Below are 19,662 nucleotides of genomic sequence, written 5' to 3'. Positions count from 1 at the left end.
AAATTGACGATCGCAGGACATGATAGTTTGGATGGTGGTATAATATATATATATATATTTTTATCTACAAGATCAATGGAAAAGATATTTAAAACAACATCGCTTTAGTAAGTAGAAGATTGATGTGTATTGTAATCAGACCTTTTATATTTTCACTTCCACTTTCTTGAGTTTGAGATGACTAATTGTGTTGAAAGGAAATATAAGTGGTTTTTCTTTTTGAAAATTTCTTACAAATTACAAGAAATTAATCATTTGCCAATGGCTAACAAAAATATTAAAAATAAATCAGTAAATAATTATTGACAAACAAAAATACTAATCAAGTACAAGTAAATAAAAATTACTAATGTACTTGTAGTATTTTTATATATTATAATGATATAAAACAACTATTGTTCATTTCATAAATAAAAAGAATAAATTCACAAATAAAGAAAATCAAATAAAGATCCTAAATACATACCTTACATTTTGCATCCTAATTAAAGAATTAAAAGAGAAAAAAAATTTACTAACACCACTACAACAGAATTAGGTTATAGGAACATATGTTTGGGACACTTTTGTGTAAGTGTCCCATTTATGTCAAAACTTTAAAAAAAATCTACTAATACCTAAATATAAAGCCAATCAAACTAAAACTAAAAGGTTACTCGATTCAACCCAATCCACCCAGCTTATTCGGCCCGATTATAAACAGAAAAGAAAAAAAAAATCGATTATCATCTCCCATTCTCCCCTCACTTAATCCACTGAAATTCTAGACGAAAAACTCTTCCCTCTCGTCCTCCTCTGCCACTGCAGCCAACGAAGTAGAGTTCCGGCAATTGCTAAATGTTTAAATAAATGTTGGTAAATTAGCAGCACTTTTTTTAGGTTATAACGACACTTTTTAACTGTCACTATATACCTAACAACTCCATATATAGCAACACTTTTTAAAAGTGTCGGTAATTTAACTAGCAACACTTTTTTTGACTTATACCGATATTTAAAAGTATCGCTGTAGATCGTTTTTTTTGTAGTGCACCTAAATAGGATTTGGTTTGGTCTTTCAACTATTACTCAATATATTAATTAGATTAAATATGATTGAGAAAGAATAAAGAGAGACATTATGAGGGGTAAAAGAAGCAAGGTTTTTTTAATTAGACAAGTCTTTTTCGGCCTTTAGTACTGCATAGAAAATTTTTTTTTACTAAAAAAGTTAGGGAGTTCGATTTGTTCATACCCATATGGGTCTTTCTCTCTAATAAAGGGGTACGGCTTCTAGACTTATTTGATTCCAAAATAGGGTCGACTATACAAGAAGGCTTTTCTTGCAATGATCTCATACCCCACTGAGGATTAATTAATTACATCTGTCACCGAATATCAACCATCAAATTTTTAAGCCAACTTTTCAAAATACTCTCTCTCTCTCTCTCTCTCTCTCTCTCTCTCTCTCTCTCTCTCTCTCTCAAGAAAAGCAAAGAGTGGCTGAGAGTCTATTAGATCATCTCTTTCTCTTTCTCTATCTCTACTCTCTAGTTGGTGCCGTATTGTGCCCTTCTTCGAAAAATTCCAGAATACACCAATTATATTAGTAACGTGACATTTTCAACCAATCAAATAATTTCTTTTGTATTTATTTGTCCCATCGTGATTATTAATATTTTTATTATTTTTTTTAAATAAAAAAATATAATTAATTTGTTATAAATAATATAATATAAATGTGATACAGTACACTTCGTCCCTTATTTCAATCTCTATAGGTCCGTATGCCTCCCTCTTTCTTAGTTGGTGCCAATATAAATAGAAACCCAAGTTTGAGGCTTTTCCCTTACCCTTGGAGTAGCTCTTTTTGGCTAGAGCCTCTTTTTAGTGTCTCTCACTTTCTTTGGGTGGTAGTGTGTGTGTGTGTGTGAGAGAGAGAGAGAGAGAGAGAGAGAGAGAGAGAGAGAGAGAGAGAGAGAGAGAGCTATGGAGGAAGCGAGAGGAGGAGAGGAGATTACAAATGAGATTTCCAAAAGCGAAGGATGTTGCTCAGGAATCTCTGTACATTTCATACAAAAGGTGGGTGAAGCACTTCTTGATATCGCTCTCTTTCTCTCTCCACCCATTAACTATCATCTTCATCTTTGTGTTCTTTTAAAAAAATTAGAAACTTAAGTTTCGGACTCTTCTGAATTTTAACAAAAGTAAGTTCAGATGGATTTGCCACAAACTTATCAAGATTTATAATTTATATATTTTATATTTGAAATGACAAATTTATTATTAACTTATCAAACCATTTAAATTGAAATGTTATTAAGAATTAGCGTGTTTTTAGTAGTCTCTATAATAATTTAATTTATTACTCTTTCTACTACCTAAAATTTATAAAATATTTTACTATTTCACTCACACGGTTAATAACTTTCCAACTTAAATTGAATTATAATAATTTAATTTTTAATTAAATAAATAATAAATTATTAAAATATTATAAAATTATGAATCAAACAGGCTCTAAATAACACTGTTTGGTGTACCACGAACCTTGAACCAAATATAATAGCTTCGAGATAATATTTTATTAAATAGCACTGCCTGGTCTGACAATCCAAAATGAGTTGTAAATTAAACCTACAGCCATGCATCTCATCCAAAATTCACCTTTTCTCTGTAAGTCTTATGACTCTTCTTCTTTTAAATAAACTAAAAATAAAAAAGAATTAGTAAATCTTAAAATTGCTGGATGAAGGATTATAGATTTTACAAGTCCTTTTTTAATGTAAACTTAGCATTTCTTTTTACTTCAGATAGTGCCAAAAAGGACACTTCTTGTGTATCCACTTGTTTCGGATTAGTGAAAAGCTAATATGAGTCTTTTTAAATTATTGTGTGAGATTCATCCCATATATAATTCTACTTGATTACTACCAGTATAAGATTACCCAAAAAAATTTACGGAAGAGGCAGCGGGCATCTTGCATTACTAATTGTGGGTAATCCGCAACTTAGGAAAAATTCCAAAGGTCTCTCTCCCCACCCTCCAATTACCTCAAATTTAAATTCAAAAGAAAATTCAAAATTTAATTTCTCATTTATATAAGATATCTAAGTTTGAACCCAAAATATAAATTTTCAATTTAAATTTGATTTTGAACATTGAATTGAAAATCTGAATTCAAATTTAAAATATAAATTTAAATTTGAAATTTGAATTTGATATTGAATTCAATTTTTGAATTTGAATTTAGAATTTGAATTCATAGTTTGATTTCAAAATAAAAAATTTAAATTTAAAATTCTATCTCGAAATTAGAACTTGAATCTAAAAATTGAACCAACATTTATTTTTAAATTTAAAATTTGAATTTAAAATTATACATAAAATTTACATTCAAATTTCAAGTGAATTTGCGTGCAAATAAACTTTACTGTCATAATTAATAAAATATATAAGACAAATCAAATACGGTAATCTTATATGTGCAGTAATCCGTTATTAAATTATTATAATACCCAATCAAACCTAATATAATATTAGTCATAATCTGATTCTTGAAAAATGTAATTTCTGATTATGTTGAAACAATCAAAAATACCGCACAGCAAGCCAAACCGAGAGTAAAGTGCATTCAAGTAACACAAGAATAGGCAGTTGGCCAGCAAATAAACCCATCACAGTCGGCTATTGGCACATTTATGTGTGAGCAATGCTAGTCCTACGCCCCCAAAAGGGTTTAGGATATACACTCCATCCATCCAAGAATGGGGATGTACTTCGCTAGTCACATGATATACATTCCATCCATCCAAAATTAGAATGTACTCCGCTAGTCACATTGATGTGACTAGCAGAGTACATTTTACTCTTGAATGGGTCGCGTGTATATCCTACACTCCTTTCGGGGTGTAGGAGTAAAATTTTCCTTTATTTATATATCACCATTACGGTTGACATTTTATTTTATATATTTTATATGTTTTTAATATTTTGTTTGTCATTTCTTTAAAATTATTTAATCATTTGTTCTCTTTTTTTTCGCTGTTTTTTGCAGATCATTGCGGAGATACTTGGTACATATTTCTTGATTTTCGCCGGGTGCGGCGTGGTGGCCGTGGATTTGAGCAAGGGGGGTGCCGTGACTTTTCCCGGTGTATGCACCGTCTGGGGGCTCACCGTCATGGTCGTGGTGTACTCTGTCGGGCACATATCTGGCGCCCATATCAACCCTGCTATAACTATCGCCTTTGCTTCTTGCGGAAGGTTTCCATGGAAACAGGTTAATTTATCCTACATTTCTATATAACATATTCATATAAATATTTTTACAAAATTTTGAGTTTTACTTTTTCTAATAGAAAAGTTGTTTAAAATGGCGCGTCTTAGATCTGGTGATACTACAACAGAATTAGGTTATAGGGACATATTTTTGGGATTCTTTTGTGTAAGTGTCTCATTTATGCTTAAACTTTTTTTAAAAATCTACTAAGGCCTAAATATAAAATCCAATCCAATAAGAAATAAAAAATTCCTCTACTCAACCAATTCCACTCAGCCGACTTGGCCCGATTACAAATAAAAAAGAAAAAGAAAAGAAAAATTGATCGCCATCTCTCCTTCTCCTCCTCTGCCGCCGCAGTCGACGAGGTAGGGTTCTGGCGGCTGGAGTTCGGCCGTGAGTATCTCGCAGGGACCGTAGAGAGCTACGATCACCACGTGTCCCTCCGCCACAAGTCCTTGTAGGAGTGAGTGCCAAGCATCAAGGCGGCCTTACATATAGCGACCCCACATATAGTAACACTTTTAAAAAGTATTGGTAATAGCCAGTAGCATTTTGACCTGTACCGATATTTAAAAGTATCGCTATACAACAGTTTTGTTGTAATATGCTACACTAGAACATTGCTTACTCTTTCAACAACCAAGTTGTAATCACTTTGCGATTGCTTTCAACTGATGCAGGTGCCAATGTACATCATAGCCCAGCTAGTGGGCTCGACACTCGCCAGCGGAACGGTGCGTTTGTTGTTCGGCGGCGGGCACAACCGCTTCTTCGGGACAATCCCGACGGGGTCCAACGTCCAATCTCTCGTCCTCGAGTTTATCATCACTTTCTTCCTGATGTTCGTCCTCGCCGGAGTCGCCACCGACAATAGAGCTGTAAGTTACTAGCCACTTCAAATATATCCCGCAATATTCAAGTTTGACCATACGGGGGAGCTAGAGATCCTTCTGCTTCCCAGTTTTCGAAGGTTTTGGTGCTGCTTAGAGTCAAAATCCTCCTAGATTAGTACTTAAGCGTAAAATTCTCGCGATTAAGAACCTGTGTAAAAGAGGGTAGTAGGGAGAGGGCACGTGTGTGCTCTCTATAAGAAATTAACCGGCACATCAGAAAAACGTAGCGGAAGATAATTTTGCATTTTAAAATTTTTCGAAAACCAAATACATATCATATATGATAACCGAAAATCAATAAATCAAACCATTGCCGGCGAATCATTCTCATGTTACTATACAAAAATTTAATCTAAACGAAAACTCTTTATGTTTAGATATCCTATCGCGGACCAGAAAAGATCTCTTGAATTACTGTATGGTTGGTATTGTAAGTTTCAATCATTGCTTTGAGGTTCTAGTATAGCCGCACACGTGTCCGGTCTATATGCGTGTCTACATGGAATCAGCGTATACCCGATCGATTTTCATCTCACAAACTAGATGAGTCACGGACCATCTGGGCGGTGTTAGCAATCCCTTCATGATTCACTAATCGATGAAGAGTAGAGAATTTGATCGAATAGAAACACACACGTGGAAGAGAAATCGAAGAGAGATTGATCTCTATATGTATATGCATCAAATACCATTATGAATCGCTTTAATTAAGGTGCATGGCACCTTAATTAAAGTAGCTCCATCCGTATAGCATATAATACCATACGGCTTTTTTTTTTAATTCACATTCATAGGTATACAAACACACACACACACACAAGGTAAAGTCCCGGTTTGCACCGTGCCTAATGGCCCCGTAGTAGTCATCGTTGCCCAATCCCCACGGGCGAGCATGATGTCGCATAGGCAAACTCCGGAGTGCCGGCTTATAGGGAAACGACCCTTACAAGCTTGTGCAAATGAGCACAATGGCAAGAAAGCGTGATTAACAACATAAGGATCTCGTTTATCATGTCTAAAATATGGAATGTCAACTAGCGATCTAGAGATCGAATATTATGTCACAATGTCAAGTTCTAGTTGTTCAACTAGATTAAGTATAACATGCTTAGTTTCATATTTTGTCACTACCATGCACCATATCACATTTTCTTATCTATAACAAGTATATTGGTTATCATACAAGTTAACCCTTTTTTATTCCGTTCACTATGTATAATTTATAGGATAAACCAACATTCATCTCTAACATGCTTTTTATTATTGCATAAGAGCAAATCATCATAATATACTATTTAATATACATTTTCACATTGTAAGTCTCTACTTCATAGGGCATAGAAATTTCTATACATAACATGTATGAAGCATGTACTCAAAAATTCTCTCATGTCATATCTAGCATGAATATACATCTAATTAGGTCTAAAAATAATGTTGAAGACATAGAGGGAGTTCACCCATTTCGGCGAGGTCAAACCCACCGAATACCCTTCGAACCCTTTCGTTCCTTCGAACGAAGTTGTCCACCAATTTCTAAGAGGGTTACAAGCTTTTAACAAACCTCCAACAGAAATACCCAAAAATTAAGTCTAAAATAGGTGAAAAAATATTTTTATCCAATAAGAACTTGTCCAAAGTCCAAATCGAAGCTACAAAGCTTCAAATCCAACCTAAAAGAGAGTTCTACACTCATTTATTTAACCCCAAAGGTTCAAATCAAGAAACTCCAAAATAAATCCTAGTTTTTCCAAAACTAGGTCTTCATCCACAAATCTTACAAAATCCACAAGTAAATGTTGCAAGAAAAGTACTAACCTTAAAGAAAGCTCTAATCCAAGCTAGAATTAGAGTTAGATCCTCAAACAAGCTCTCTTCTTCACTTCCAAGCCTCCTTCAAGGATCAAGTAGGTAGCCACCATTCAAAAAAAGAAGAAAAGAGATCAAAACCCAAATCTAAAGGAGTTTGGGGAAGAAATCCTAAAAAGAGAAAGGGAGAAAAACCCACCTCCACCTCTCTCAAGCCTCCGCACAAAGGAAGGCATGTGGGGGAAAGGGGGAGTCATATACATGATGTAATAATTCCCTTAAGACCCCACAAAAATTCAAAAATTATAAATTGCACGTATTGCAGTTTTCTGCATTGAGTACCAGTACTCGAATGGGAGTATTAGTACCCGGCCCTTAAGCATATAGAACTCGAGCGCAAGACATTCAGGTTTAATACGGTGTACCGGTACCCGTGCGATGCAGTACTGGTACCGAGCCATAGTACCGGTACTCAACACTTAGTACCGGTAGTCAACACCCCAAATCTCAAACCCGAGAGCAACCTATTTCGGCACTCTACAGGGTACCAGTACCAACCTTTAGTACCGGTACTCAATACTGAAATCTGCACTTTGCAGATTTTGATGTCGATAGCCCGTTCTCGCGCCTAATAAGCTCCAGAAATAGGCAGAAACCACACAGAGAACCCTCAAAACATCCAAAATAGTTTAAAATACTATTCTTACACTAGAATTTTACAATTTTCTAAAGTTTAGTGTACTACATTCACCCTTCCTAAAAAGGAGTTTCGTCCGCAAAACTAAAGTCAAGTACCTCAAGAATCCATCTAAAAGAGATGGGAATAACGCTCCTGAAGTACGCTTTCCAACTCCTAGGTAGTCTCGCGCTCTTCGTGATTGCTCCAAAACACTTTCATATGAGGAATCTCACGATTCCAGAGCTACTTCACCTCACGAGCCAAAATCCTCACGAGGTGCTCTTCAAAGCTCATATCCTTATGTAAGTCCACCGGAGCAATGTCCAATATATGAACTGGATCAAAAACATACTTTCGGAGCGTGGAAACATGAAACACATTGTGTACTCCTGATAGGTTCGGCGGTAGGGCAAGCCGATACGCTACCGAGCCTACATGCTCCAAAATCTCAAAAGGTCCAATAAATTGTGGGCTCAACTTCTCTCGAATACCAAATCTCTTTACTCCTTTTGTCGGTGAGACTTTCAAAAAGACATGATCTCCCACTTGGAATTTCAAGTCTCGTTGACGCTTATCTGTATACCTCTTCTGTCTACTTTGAGCCGCTATCAGTCGTTCTCAAGCAAGACGAACTTTATCCTCGGCTTCTAGTAGCACATCAGGGCCCAAAACCCATCTCTCACCTATCTCACTCCAATGAAGAGGTGATCAGCACTTTCTTCCATAGAGGGCTTCAAACGGCGTTATCTTAATGCTTGCTTGATAACTGTTGTTATAAGCAAATTTCGCCATGGGTAGATGCTGATGCTATCCACATTGGAAGTCCATAACATATGCTCTAAGCATATCTTTCAGGATCTGAATAGTGCGTTCCGATTGTCCATCACTCTGAGGGTAGAATGCAGTGCTGAAATCAAGTCGAGTGTCTAATGTCTCATGGAGACTTTTTCAAAAATGCGATACAAATCTAGGATCTCGATCCGATACAATAGATGTAGGCACTCCGTGAAGTCGCACAATCTCATCAAGATATACTTGTGCGAGCTTCTCTCTTGTCTAAGTAATGTGAATAGGAACAAAATGTGCAGATTTTGTTAATCTATCCACGATCACCCAAATCCCATCATGCCCGGCTTGTGAGTGGGGCAAGCCCACAACGAAGTACATGGTGATCTTCTCCTATTTCCACACGAGTATTGGTAGACTTTGCAATTTTTCTGCAGGAAGTTGGTACTCAGCTTTTACCTGTTGACAAGTTAGGCATGTAGCCACAAACTCTCCAACATCTTTTTTCATTCTGGGCCACCAATATTGCAACTTTAAATCCTTATACATTTTTGTACCCCCCGCATGTAACGTGTAGGGTGCTCGGCGAGCTTCCATTAAAATTTCTTTCGTAATCTCCAATTCCGCTGGTACACAAATTCGATTATGAAATCAAAGCATTCTTTGATCATCCAAATAAAAGTTATCGGCGTGTCCATCATCAATCTTGGATCAAATCTTTTGCAACTCCAAGTCTTGGGCTTGCTTTTCTTTAATCCTTTCTATCAAGGTAGGTTGAACGACCAAAGACATTAACCTTAAAGGTGTGTCGAGTGCTACCACCTCCAAATCCAACCATCTCAAGTCTGCTAGTAACGGTGGCTGAGTAACAATCAACATTGCTAAATTTTCTATTGATTTGCGACTAAGGGCATCCGCCACTACATTAGCTTTACGTGAGTAGTAGAGGATAGTCAAATCATAGTCCTCGAGTAGCTCCAACCATCTTCGCTACCTCAAGTTCAACTCTTTATGAGTGAAAATTTGTATTTTTGGGATCCGTATAAACTTTACATCGTTTGCCATAAAGATAATGATGCCATAGTTTTAAAGCAAAATCTACGGCCGCAAATTCCAAATCATGCGTCGGATAGTTCTTTTCATAATCCTTCAGTTGGCGAGAGGCATAAGCTATCACCTTTCTATCCTGTATCAAAACACAACCCAAACCATTAAGTGAAGCATCACTATAAATCACATATCCTTCTCCCGAAACCAGTAGGGTCAAAATCGGGGCGGTTGTCAAACGCTCCTTCAACTCCAAGAAGTTCCTTTCACACACATCATTCCAAATAAACTTGGTTCTTTTATGTGTGAGCCTTGTGAGGGGAGTAGATAACTTAGCAAATACCTCAACAAACCTTTGGTAGTACCCAGCTAAACCGAGAAAACTCTGTATCTCAGTAACATTCGTTGGTCTAGGCCAATCCTTAATCTCTTCGATCTTCTTAGGATCCACCGCTATACCAGCTCCCGAAACTACATGTCCCAAGAATGCTACTTCGCCGAGCCAAAACTTACATTTCTTCAACTTAGCAAAATGCTTTCTTTCACGAAGCACCTACAGCACTTGCCCAAAATGATCCTCGTGCTCCTCGTAGCTTCGGGAATACACTAAGATGTCGTCGATAAATATCACGACAAATCTGTCTAAATATGGCTTAAAGACACGGTTCATTAAATGCATAAAAGCTGTTGGGGTATTAGTAAGTCCAAACGGCATAACGGTAAACTCATAATGTCCATTCCGTGTTCGAAAAGTCGTTTTTGGAACATCCTCAGACTTGATCTTGAGCTGATGGTACCCAGATTACAAATTAATCTTGGAATACACTCTTGATCCTTGAAGTTGATCAAATAAATTATCGTTCTTCAGTAATGGATACTTATTCTTAATCGTGACCTTATTAAGCTCACGATAATCCACACATAGTCGAAGTGATCTCTTCTTCTTCTTAACAAACAAAACCGGCGCTCCCCAAGGCGATGACTCGGTCTAATAAAACCCTTCTCCAACGAATCCTGTAATTGTGCATTCAGCTCCTTCAATTCGGCGAGTGCCATCATACAAGGTACTTTTGAGATTGGGGTAGTGCCAAGGACAAGATCTACCACAAATTCAATCTTCCTATCAGGAGGCATATCCGGTAACTCAGCCGGAAAAACATCCACAAATTTCCGCACAATCGGAATATCCTCAATCCTAAGGATATCTCCATCCCTTATGACGATGCTAGCCAAAAAGGCTACACAACCACTCTTAATCAACTGCTTAGCCCGCGCAGAAGATATAGTCATCGCAAACAATGAACTCTTACAGCCCCTGTACACGACCTCATCATGACCCAGTTCATGTAATATTACAATCCGATTCTTACAGTCGATAGTGGCATAATATTTCGTAAGCCAATTCATGCTCAAAACCACATCAAACTCTCCAAATTTGTCTAGAGCTAAAAGATCAATAAGCATAATCCAATCCCCTACCCTAATAGAGCAACTAGGGCAAAACTCCCGAATGTCCAAGATATGATCGGGTATAATAACTCGTCCCGGATGTAAGGTAGGTACAAGTTCAATGCCATGCAGCTCGACAAATAGCCGATCAATGAATGAATATGATGCACCGGTATCAAATAATGCATGAACTCTGATGTTATTAATTAAAATGATACCTGCAACGACCTCCTCCGCTGCTGCTGCCTCCGCAGTCTAGGCAACATACATACGCCCACTCGTTGCCTGTCGCGAACCCTCAACCTGTCGCTGAACCGGCGATCGTCCCGTCTGATAATGGGTCGATGGAGTCCCATGGCTTAGAGCCGGTGAAGCAAATGCTAACGTAGATGACGGCGCTGGAATAGAACCCCTAAGGCACTCAAAACGGAAATGGCCCTTCTGGCCACAAAGAAAGCACTTGCCCCCACGCTGTGGACACTGCGGTGGGAAGTGAGGACCACCATAGATCGTACAACGCGATGCCCGGCGATAATCCGATGCTTCTCACGTCGCAATAGAGCCACGCCCTCGAGACTGGTTCCTCGGGTGCTTCGGCGGCCTCTTAGAGTGCGTCTGGTTGCTACCCTCGGCCGCATACCTCTTTCCTTCCCCTTGCTCAAAAGTTTCCCTTTGTTCCTTGGTAATCTCCGCGCCTTTCTCCACAATAAGCACGCGGTTCACCACTTCTCGGTAGGTTTGTAAATTTAACGACTGAACAAATCTGAATATCGACGGTCAAAAACCCACCTCAAAGATACGGGCTTTATCCTCATCATATCTCACTACAAAGGGCACACAATGCAGGAGTAGGGAGAACTCTCGCTCATACTCTGCCACAGTCCGATCCCCCTCGCGCAAACTGTGCAAGTCTCTCTCCATTTGTAGCTTGACGCTTTGCGGGAAGTACGCCGATAGCAACAGTTTGTTGAACCGCTTCCAAATAATTATCGTAAAGTCGGTGTTGGGATCATCGCTAATGTCCGTCCACCATCGATAGGCCTTGCCGTCCAAGTAGTGGGTGGAGAGCCGAACCCTATCCCGCTCCTCGACAAAGGTATCATAAAATAACTTTTTCATGTGCATCAACCACTTCTTTACTATCTAATGGTCTGCCCTTTTTCCGTTAAAGATCCGGGGATTGCACCTCTAGAATTCATTAAGGCGATCCATCAATCGGTCCCGCTCCTCTCCAGATACCATCATAGGGAAAACTGTCCTTGCCGTGGGCATCTGAATTGGCGGTGTCACTACTACCTCCTTCCCAGGCTCGATACTCTGCGCTGCACAGGAAGTGCCAGGCACTGGTGATTGTGACCTCGTGGTCGCATCAACTGCCAGCGTTGGCGGTGGTGGATCCTGGATCACCCTGGTAACAGCCTGCTAAAGTAGCAAGTCCCCCAACCGCTTCATCCTTGCCTCATGTCGGCACGCTACTTCTACTTGTTGGAGAGCCGCCGCGGATTGCTGCGCTACCAAGTCCGCCAATGAAGCTAACTGGTCTCTCAACTCACGGACCTCACTCGATCCGGAGGTAGCGGAGGTTTCCACCTGCTCAAAATTAGCCGCTTCATTCGCCCCGGTTGACCTAGAGCGAGTCGTTGGCATCGCAAGCTACAACAAAGATAACAATGCGCAAGTTAGTAAAACCCACGCCAACGCAACCCCACTCATAGGAGCAAAGCCCCAATCATGCGAAAGTAGTGAAGTGAGCCCTTCAACTAATCTCCAATGTCACGTTGTCAGCCGCCAACGTGACCTTCCAAGGTGTTAGTAGTTGCACATTTCAATCAAACCCCAACCGTTTGGAGTTAAAGTTATAACCCAATCAATATACTTTTGCTCAAAAATTAGATAGATCCCGTCTCTCACGAACCTATTTCTTATAGTCCAACCGGCGTAAGATTTTCTAGGTCCACTAAGACTCAACCCTAGGCTCTGATACCAATATAATCTGTCACACCCGGATCCCAGCGGATCCTACCCGGCACGTGCACAGACCCGCCGTATGCACAAGGCATCTCCAGTGGACACAAGGCGTCTACATTAAAGCATTCAATGAAAATGACAAGGAATAAAGTCCTAGCATGGTAATTAGAGCATAAGTGCTAAACTGAGCAAATAAACTACAACTAGAATATAACAACAAGTAATACAATAAAGAAAGCAACTATCCAAAAAATACACCAAGGTATAATCCAAAAGAATACATCACACATTCGTATGGTGGTTTCTATACAAAATAGATCGCAACACCTCTCCCAACTAAAACAAAAATAAAGGTGTCTGCCTATAAATATATCTCCCAACGATCTAGCTAGTCATGACTCCCTTGCCGCGATCCCGAGCCTCACCCACTGTGGAAGGCTCTGAAACAAAAGCAACAAATACATAGGGGTGAGAACTATTAAACAATAGTTCCCAGTGGGTAAGCCGCCGAGAAACGCGAATTACACCATTAGGTCAACTGAGGTAAGAGTAGGAATACTAATATTATAACATGATTACTTGCAAGAATTAAAGGAATTCATATACTACTATGCCTCCAAATAACAATGTTATTTAACATGTATGAAACTGTTCTATCATATAAATGAACAAAAATGCGACTAATGTATATGTCCAAATGTCAAGCACTATCTAGTAGTGAAGTCTATATTAAGTTTGATTATAGTTATCCAAATCAACAAGAACTTACACAAGGTAAAGTCCCGGCTTGTGCTGTGCCTAATGGCCCATGGTAGTCATCATTCCTACGCTAGGAATGAGCCTCGCCCATGGCAATCCACTTTGACGCCCAATCCTGCACGGACAAGCATGATATCGCATAGGCCAACTCCGGAATGCTGGCTTGTAGGAACCCTCACAAGCTTGTGCGAATGAGCACAATGGCAAGCAACCGTGATCAACAACATAAGGATCTTGTTCATCATGTCTAAAATAGGGAATGTCAACTAGCGATCTAGAGATCGAATATTATGTCACAATGTCAAGTTCTACTTGTTCAACTAGGTTAAGTATAACATACTTAGTTTCATGTTTTGTCACTACCATGCACTATATCACATTCACCTTGTTTATAACAAGTATATTGGTTATCATGCAAGCTTAACCCCTTTCTATTCCGTTCTCACTACGTATAATCCATAGGATAAGAGGAATCATCATAATATACTATTTAATATATATGTCCACATTGTAAGTCTCTACTTCATAGAGCATAAAAATTTCTATACATAACATATATGAAGCATGTATTCAAAAATTCTCTCACGTCATATCTAGTATGAATATGCATCTAATTAGGTCTAAAAACAATGTTAAAGATATAGAGGGAGTTCACCCATTTCGGCGAGGTCAAACCGACTGGATACCCTTCAAAGCATTTCGTTCCTTCGAATGAAATTGTTCACCAAGCTTCTAGTATCCTAAGAGAATTTCTAAGAGAGTTACAAGCTTCTGACAAACCTCTCACGAAAATAATCAAAAATTAAGTCTAAAATAGGTCAAAAAATACTTTTACCCAAGAAGAACTTATCCAAAGTCCAAATCGAAGCTACAAATTTTTAAATCCAACCTAAAAGAGAGTTCTATACTCATCAATTTAACTCCAAAGGTTCAAAATCAAGAAACTCCAAAATAAACCCTAGTTTTTTCAAAACTAGGTCTTCATCTACAAATCTTGCAAAATTCACAAGTAAATGTTGCAAGAAAAGTACTAACCTTAAAGAAAGCTCTAAACCAAGTTAGAGTTGGAGTTATATTCTCAAACAAACTCTCTTCTTCACTTCCAAGCCTCCTTTAAGGATCAAGTAGCTAGCCACCATACAAAGGAAGAAGAAAAGTGATCAAAACCCATATCTAAAAGAGTTTGAGGAAGAAATCCTAAAAAGAGAAATGAAGAAAAACCAACCTCCAGCTCTCTCAAGCCTCAGAACAAAGGGAGGCATGTGGGGGAAAGGGGGAGTCATATACCTGATGTAACAATTCTCTTAAGACCCCATAAAAATTCAAAAATTATAAACTGCACGAACTGCAGTTTTCTGCATTGAGTACCGGTACTCGAATGGGAGTACCGGTACCTGGCCCTCAGGCATACAGAACCCGAGCGCAAAACATTCGGGTTTAATACGGTGTACCGGTACTCGTGCGATGCAGTACCGGTACTCAACACCCAGTACCGGTACTCAACACCCCAAATCTCAAATCTGAGAGCAACCTATTTCGGCACTGTACAGGGTACCGGTACCAATCTCTAGTATCAGTACTCAACACTGAAATTTGCACTTTGCAGATTTTGATGTCGAGAGTACGTTCTCGTGCCTAATAAGCTCCAGAAACAGGCAGAAACCACATAGACAACCCTCAAAACATGCATAATAGTATAAAACACTATTCTTACACTAGAATCTTACAATTTGCTAAAGTTCAGTGTACTACAACTACAGCTAATCAGTACCGAATATAAACCTGTGTCTAGAATCTAAATACTAATACTAATACTATCAAACAGTAGCAACCTATATGTGAAACAACTATGATACCTTAGGTTTGAGGAGTACTTCACACAACTATAGCAATGAACTTGTCACTGACGAGTATGGAACCATGTGACTGTTCAACTAAATGGTCACGCTCAGTGTACTTGTTCTCTAACAAGCACTTGTGTGCTTGTTCTAATGTCCCTACAGTAGTGACTTCAAATTCGTCACCTCAATTAGAAAATAACATACACCGCTCTATCCAGAATATCACCGTCCTTATAATATTTCTCTAGTTAGGAGCATTTAAAGATTATCGTACAGAAAAGTATATATCTTAAATTTCTAACTTTTAGAAATATGTCTTTTCAAATAAAAACTCTATACATGGACGACTCACGTCAATATTGCACTACTATACAATAAACATGAATAAAATATCTATAATTATATTATGAGTTATAAATGATTAATACATAAATACCGTTTAGCCAGTGTCAACAGATTTACTTTTGGGCATATAACTAACACTCTATTCCGAAGATTCAGAGATAATAGACCATCTGCTTGTCCACTATGCAGCTATTAAAGTGCTGTTGAAGTGTCTTGTCAGCAAGGGCGCAATATTGCTGCTCACCTTGGTTAATCATCCTTGGGAGACGAAACATTTAGTGTAGGGTACCTTCCATAGAAAGGAATTACCGACTATAGCTATACCACCTCGTTGGTTGTGCGTCGGAAGAGGAAGAGACGAATTTTCTATAATAAAAAAATTAGCCTAGCTGTTGGTTGGGATTTAGAGAGCTTGAGAGGTTGTGGGATTGGCACGGAGTTCATTAATTTTTCGGAATGTGGTTGGGTGTTTCTTCTTTCTTCTTCTCTCTTCTTTCTTCTTGCTTTTTACTTTTTCTTTCCTGTTTTTCTTTGTTTATTTTTCTGTAGCTTTGTTGCCGTAATTTTATTGTTAATTAAGTTTATATTTTTATTGAATGAAATGGTAGTATATTATTTTTTTTTCAAAAAAATAAAAAAATCAAGTTTGACCATATACTGTCGTGCTAAAGTTGTGAGATAGTTTATTTAACTCTTCATTTACATGAAACAATCACAACAATAATACAAGAAGCCTCATGCAGTTAGTTGGCTTACCCCTTTTTTTTTTTCAAATTTTAAACTCGTACTTATTCTGTTTGTGCGCTGATAATTAAAATAATATATTATTAATACAAAAGCCTTATCCCTTTATTTTTTAAAAAATTATTTATTTGGATCATTAATTGTTCAATGCTAATTGACTAGGTAGAGCATGTCAAAATTTGTCCAACTAAATTTATTTCTAAATGAAATAAACGAATCGGGTAGCATACTATCTATCTGTTTCAAAAAAAATATATTTGTCAGTTAGTATTCCTCAGTAATTAAGCTCGTGACATTTTCACTTGTTCAGATTGGAGAATTGGCTGGGTTGGCCGTGGGAGCCACTGTCCTACTCAATGCGCTCTTAGCTGGGTATGTGAGCATGATTACACAATATATATTTTCTATTAAAATGCTTCGAATTTAGGTAAAGATGTTCCAAACCAATATGAACTTTGAGCTATTTCAAAATGACTATTTCTTTTTAATTTTATTATTTACTTTTTAAATTATTTTATTTGCATCAGAAAATTTCTATGAACGTATATGCACCCGGTACGAGATGTATATATATATAGTCAACACATATCTTTACTTCTGTTCAACCATCCAGTTCATAGATAGAAAAATTTTATTATTTATTTGAAGATAACACTGCAATAGAATTAAATTATAATAAAGATATATTTTTTAAACATTTTTAATGTAAGTATTCTATTTATGCCAATATTTTTTTAAAAAAATCTACTAAGACTTAAATATAAAACTTAATCCAATCAAAAACAAAAAATTCTTCTATTCAACCCAACGCATCCAGTCCACTCGGCCTAATTACAAACAAAAAAGAAAAAAAAATGATCACCATCTCTCCTTCTCCTCCTCTGCCGCCGCAGTAGCTGACGAGAAAGGGTTCCAGCAGGTAGAGTTCAATCGCGAGGATCTTGTAGGAATCGTAGAGGGTTACGATCGCCACATATCCCTTCGTCACATGTTGCTAGAGAAGTGGATGCCAAATATCGAAGCGGCCTCACATATAGTGATTCCATATATAACAATACTTTTAAAAAGTATTGATAATTTAACTAATAATATTTTTTTAACATATATCGATATTTAAAAGTTTCACTATATATTATTTTTATTGTATAAATTATCAAATGAAATGGAGGGTGAATAAATTGCGCCGACAAGAATGCTGTGAATGAATGAATGTACGGATGTGTCTGTCGCGGGTAGTAATTTTTCAAAGTAATCGGGCGACTTAAATAAAAAAGATCAGGTAATAAATTATTCAGCATTTCTCAAAAGTTAAAAATTTTTTATAATATGAAATAAGTAATAATATTATTATTTTTCTTTATTAATAGGCAGATATCAGGACCGTCGATGAATCCCGCGAGGACCCTGGGGAATGCGATCGTGTTGCACCGGTACACCGGAATTTGGGTGTACATGGTGGGCCCCACTGCCGGGGCGGTCGCTGGAGCATGGGCTTACAATCTCATCCGGTTCACCAACAAGCCCCTCCGGGAGATCACCAGGAGTGGGTCATTCCTCAAAACCCTGAGAAGAGAATCAGAATTTGATGGATCCAATTAATTCATCTCATTAATAAAAAAAATTATCTTATATATATATAATTGATTTAGAATATTTCTAAAAGTACCAAACTGTTAGTGCTTTTTTGATTTCTAGCTCTTAGACGGAGATGTTGATGTTGTAGTTCTTAGATGGAGATCTAAGGATTAGAAATCTAAAAGCACTAAGAATTGGTATTTATATATATATATATATATATATATATAGAAAGAGAGCGACTGGATTATGGTGTGACGTTGTTTGGTATGTCTTAGTAAAAGAGCTTTGGCTACGTGTCAGTGGATATTTGGCTTAGTAGGAGAATTTTATCTCCTAATAGAGTTTTGTTCTTTATGTTATATGAACTATCTTATGATTATAATATAGTTTGGGTGGGCCGGTGTACTTATTAGGTTATAATTAGCTAATTATAGCTCTACATCACCTTGTATTTGGTGCTCTTACATATTTACACAGATGCTCCTGTACTGGTGCGGTCCGCTTATGATAAATTTTAGGGATAATTGACTACATACCTCTTATACGTTTAAAAATATTCGATTTATTTATTTATTTATTTATTTAAATAATCCTCATATGTTTCACCGTTATTGCAAAATACCCCCGACGGTTAAATAATCCTCATATGTTGGCATTCGGTTAAATTGAATCGGGTGCGCGCATAATCGGACTCGATCCGACGGTTATTATGTTGTCTAATTGTATTAGGATTAATCTCGCTTTTAAATTGGAAAGCTATTTAGAGATAAAATCTAATCATATTAGGTTAACGATTAATAACTGATTTGGCCTTATCTCTTACGCTATTAGGATTTTGGAATCTCTTATAAATATACGGGCGATCCCACACAAAAAAGAGAACGGAAAAAGAAAGAGAATAAGAAAACAAAAAGAGAGATACCACATCCTTTATTAACCTATTATTCTAGAGGGACTTCAACGGTGGATTTACGATCGTGCTCGTTTGTAGTTTGATCCACCGCGAGTTCGGAGCGTTAAAAGACCCTCAAGGACGATCCAAGGACACGTGAATCAATCTCTACGATCCGGGCTCGTCGTGTTGTAGCGCGAATCGCTTTCGCAAAAGATACGAACGAATACTTCCGCTGCATTCTACATTGGTATCAGAGCCCTTTTTAGGTTGATTTCGTGCCCTAGATCAACTTTTAACAAGATTACATGCGTTAAAATTAGATCTATCATGTTTTAGATTTTTTTCTTGCATGTATGTGAGCGTTAATGGCGAATTTTTCAAAAGTGGATAATTTTGCTTGATTTTCTTCACATCTTAAAGCACCTATATTATAGATTAAATCTACAAAGTTCGATTTGATAAGGTTTTCTATTTTAAGAGAAAAACGAAACCCTAAATCGAAACTTTGGGGGTGGCTTGTTTGATGTGTGATGCATATTCCATTGTGAAAATTGCATGATTTGGAAGAGCTCCTCACAAGCTTTCCATCGATGTATTTATTGCA

General features: G+C 37.6%; 1 protein-coding gene across 3 annotated transcripts; it reads left to right on the top strand.

Annotated features, from left to right (window-relative positions):
* On the top strand, nt 1,761-18,575 carry LOC109712419 (aquaporin NIP1-1-like). Of its 3 annotated transcripts, none has more exons than XM_020235975.1 (6): nt 1,761-1,894; nt 1,935-2,061; nt 4,038-4,262; nt 4,946-5,143; nt 16,896-16,957; nt 17,953-18,575. In XM_020235975.1, exons 1-6 carry the CDS (start codon nt 1,767-1,769, stop codon nt 18,182-18,184), a joined length of 972 nt encoding a protein of 323 aa, XP_020091564.1. In that variant the 5' UTR covers nt 1,761-1,766; the 3' UTR covers nt 18,185-18,575. The 3 variants fall into 3 exon arrangements, with proteins under 3 accessions (XP_020091564.1, XP_020091565.1, XP_020091566.1); XM_020235977.1 differs by having other exon boundaries at nt 1,790-1,905; nt 1,944-2,061; XM_020235976.1 differs by lacking the exon at nt 16,896-16,957.

This window comes from Ananas comosus, linkage group 7, assembly GCF_001540865.1.
Source record: "Ananas comosus cultivar F153 linkage group 7, ASM154086v1, whole genome shotgun sequence".
In the NCBI taxonomy this organism is placed as follows: domain Eukaryota; kingdom Viridiplantae; phylum Streptophyta; class Magnoliopsida; order Poales; family Bromeliaceae; genus Ananas; species Ananas comosus.
This window is presented reverse-complemented; position numbering and strand designations above follow the sequence as displayed.

Excerpts from the sequence above, each read along its gene's own strand:
- LOC109712419 (XM_020235975.1), top strand. The coding sequence starts at position 1,767 with ATGCCTCCCTCTTTCTTAGTTGGTGCCAATATAAATAGAAACCCAAGT. Across the intron at positions 1,895-1,934 it reads TCTCACTTTCTTTGGGTGGT|AGAGAGAGAGAGAGAGAGAG; the intron begins AGTGTGTGTGTG and ends AGAGAGAGAGAG. Across the intron at positions 2,062-4,037 it reads CTGTACATTTCATACAAAAG|ATCATTGCGGAGATACTTGG; the intron begins GTGGGTGAAGCA and ends TGTTTTTTGCAG.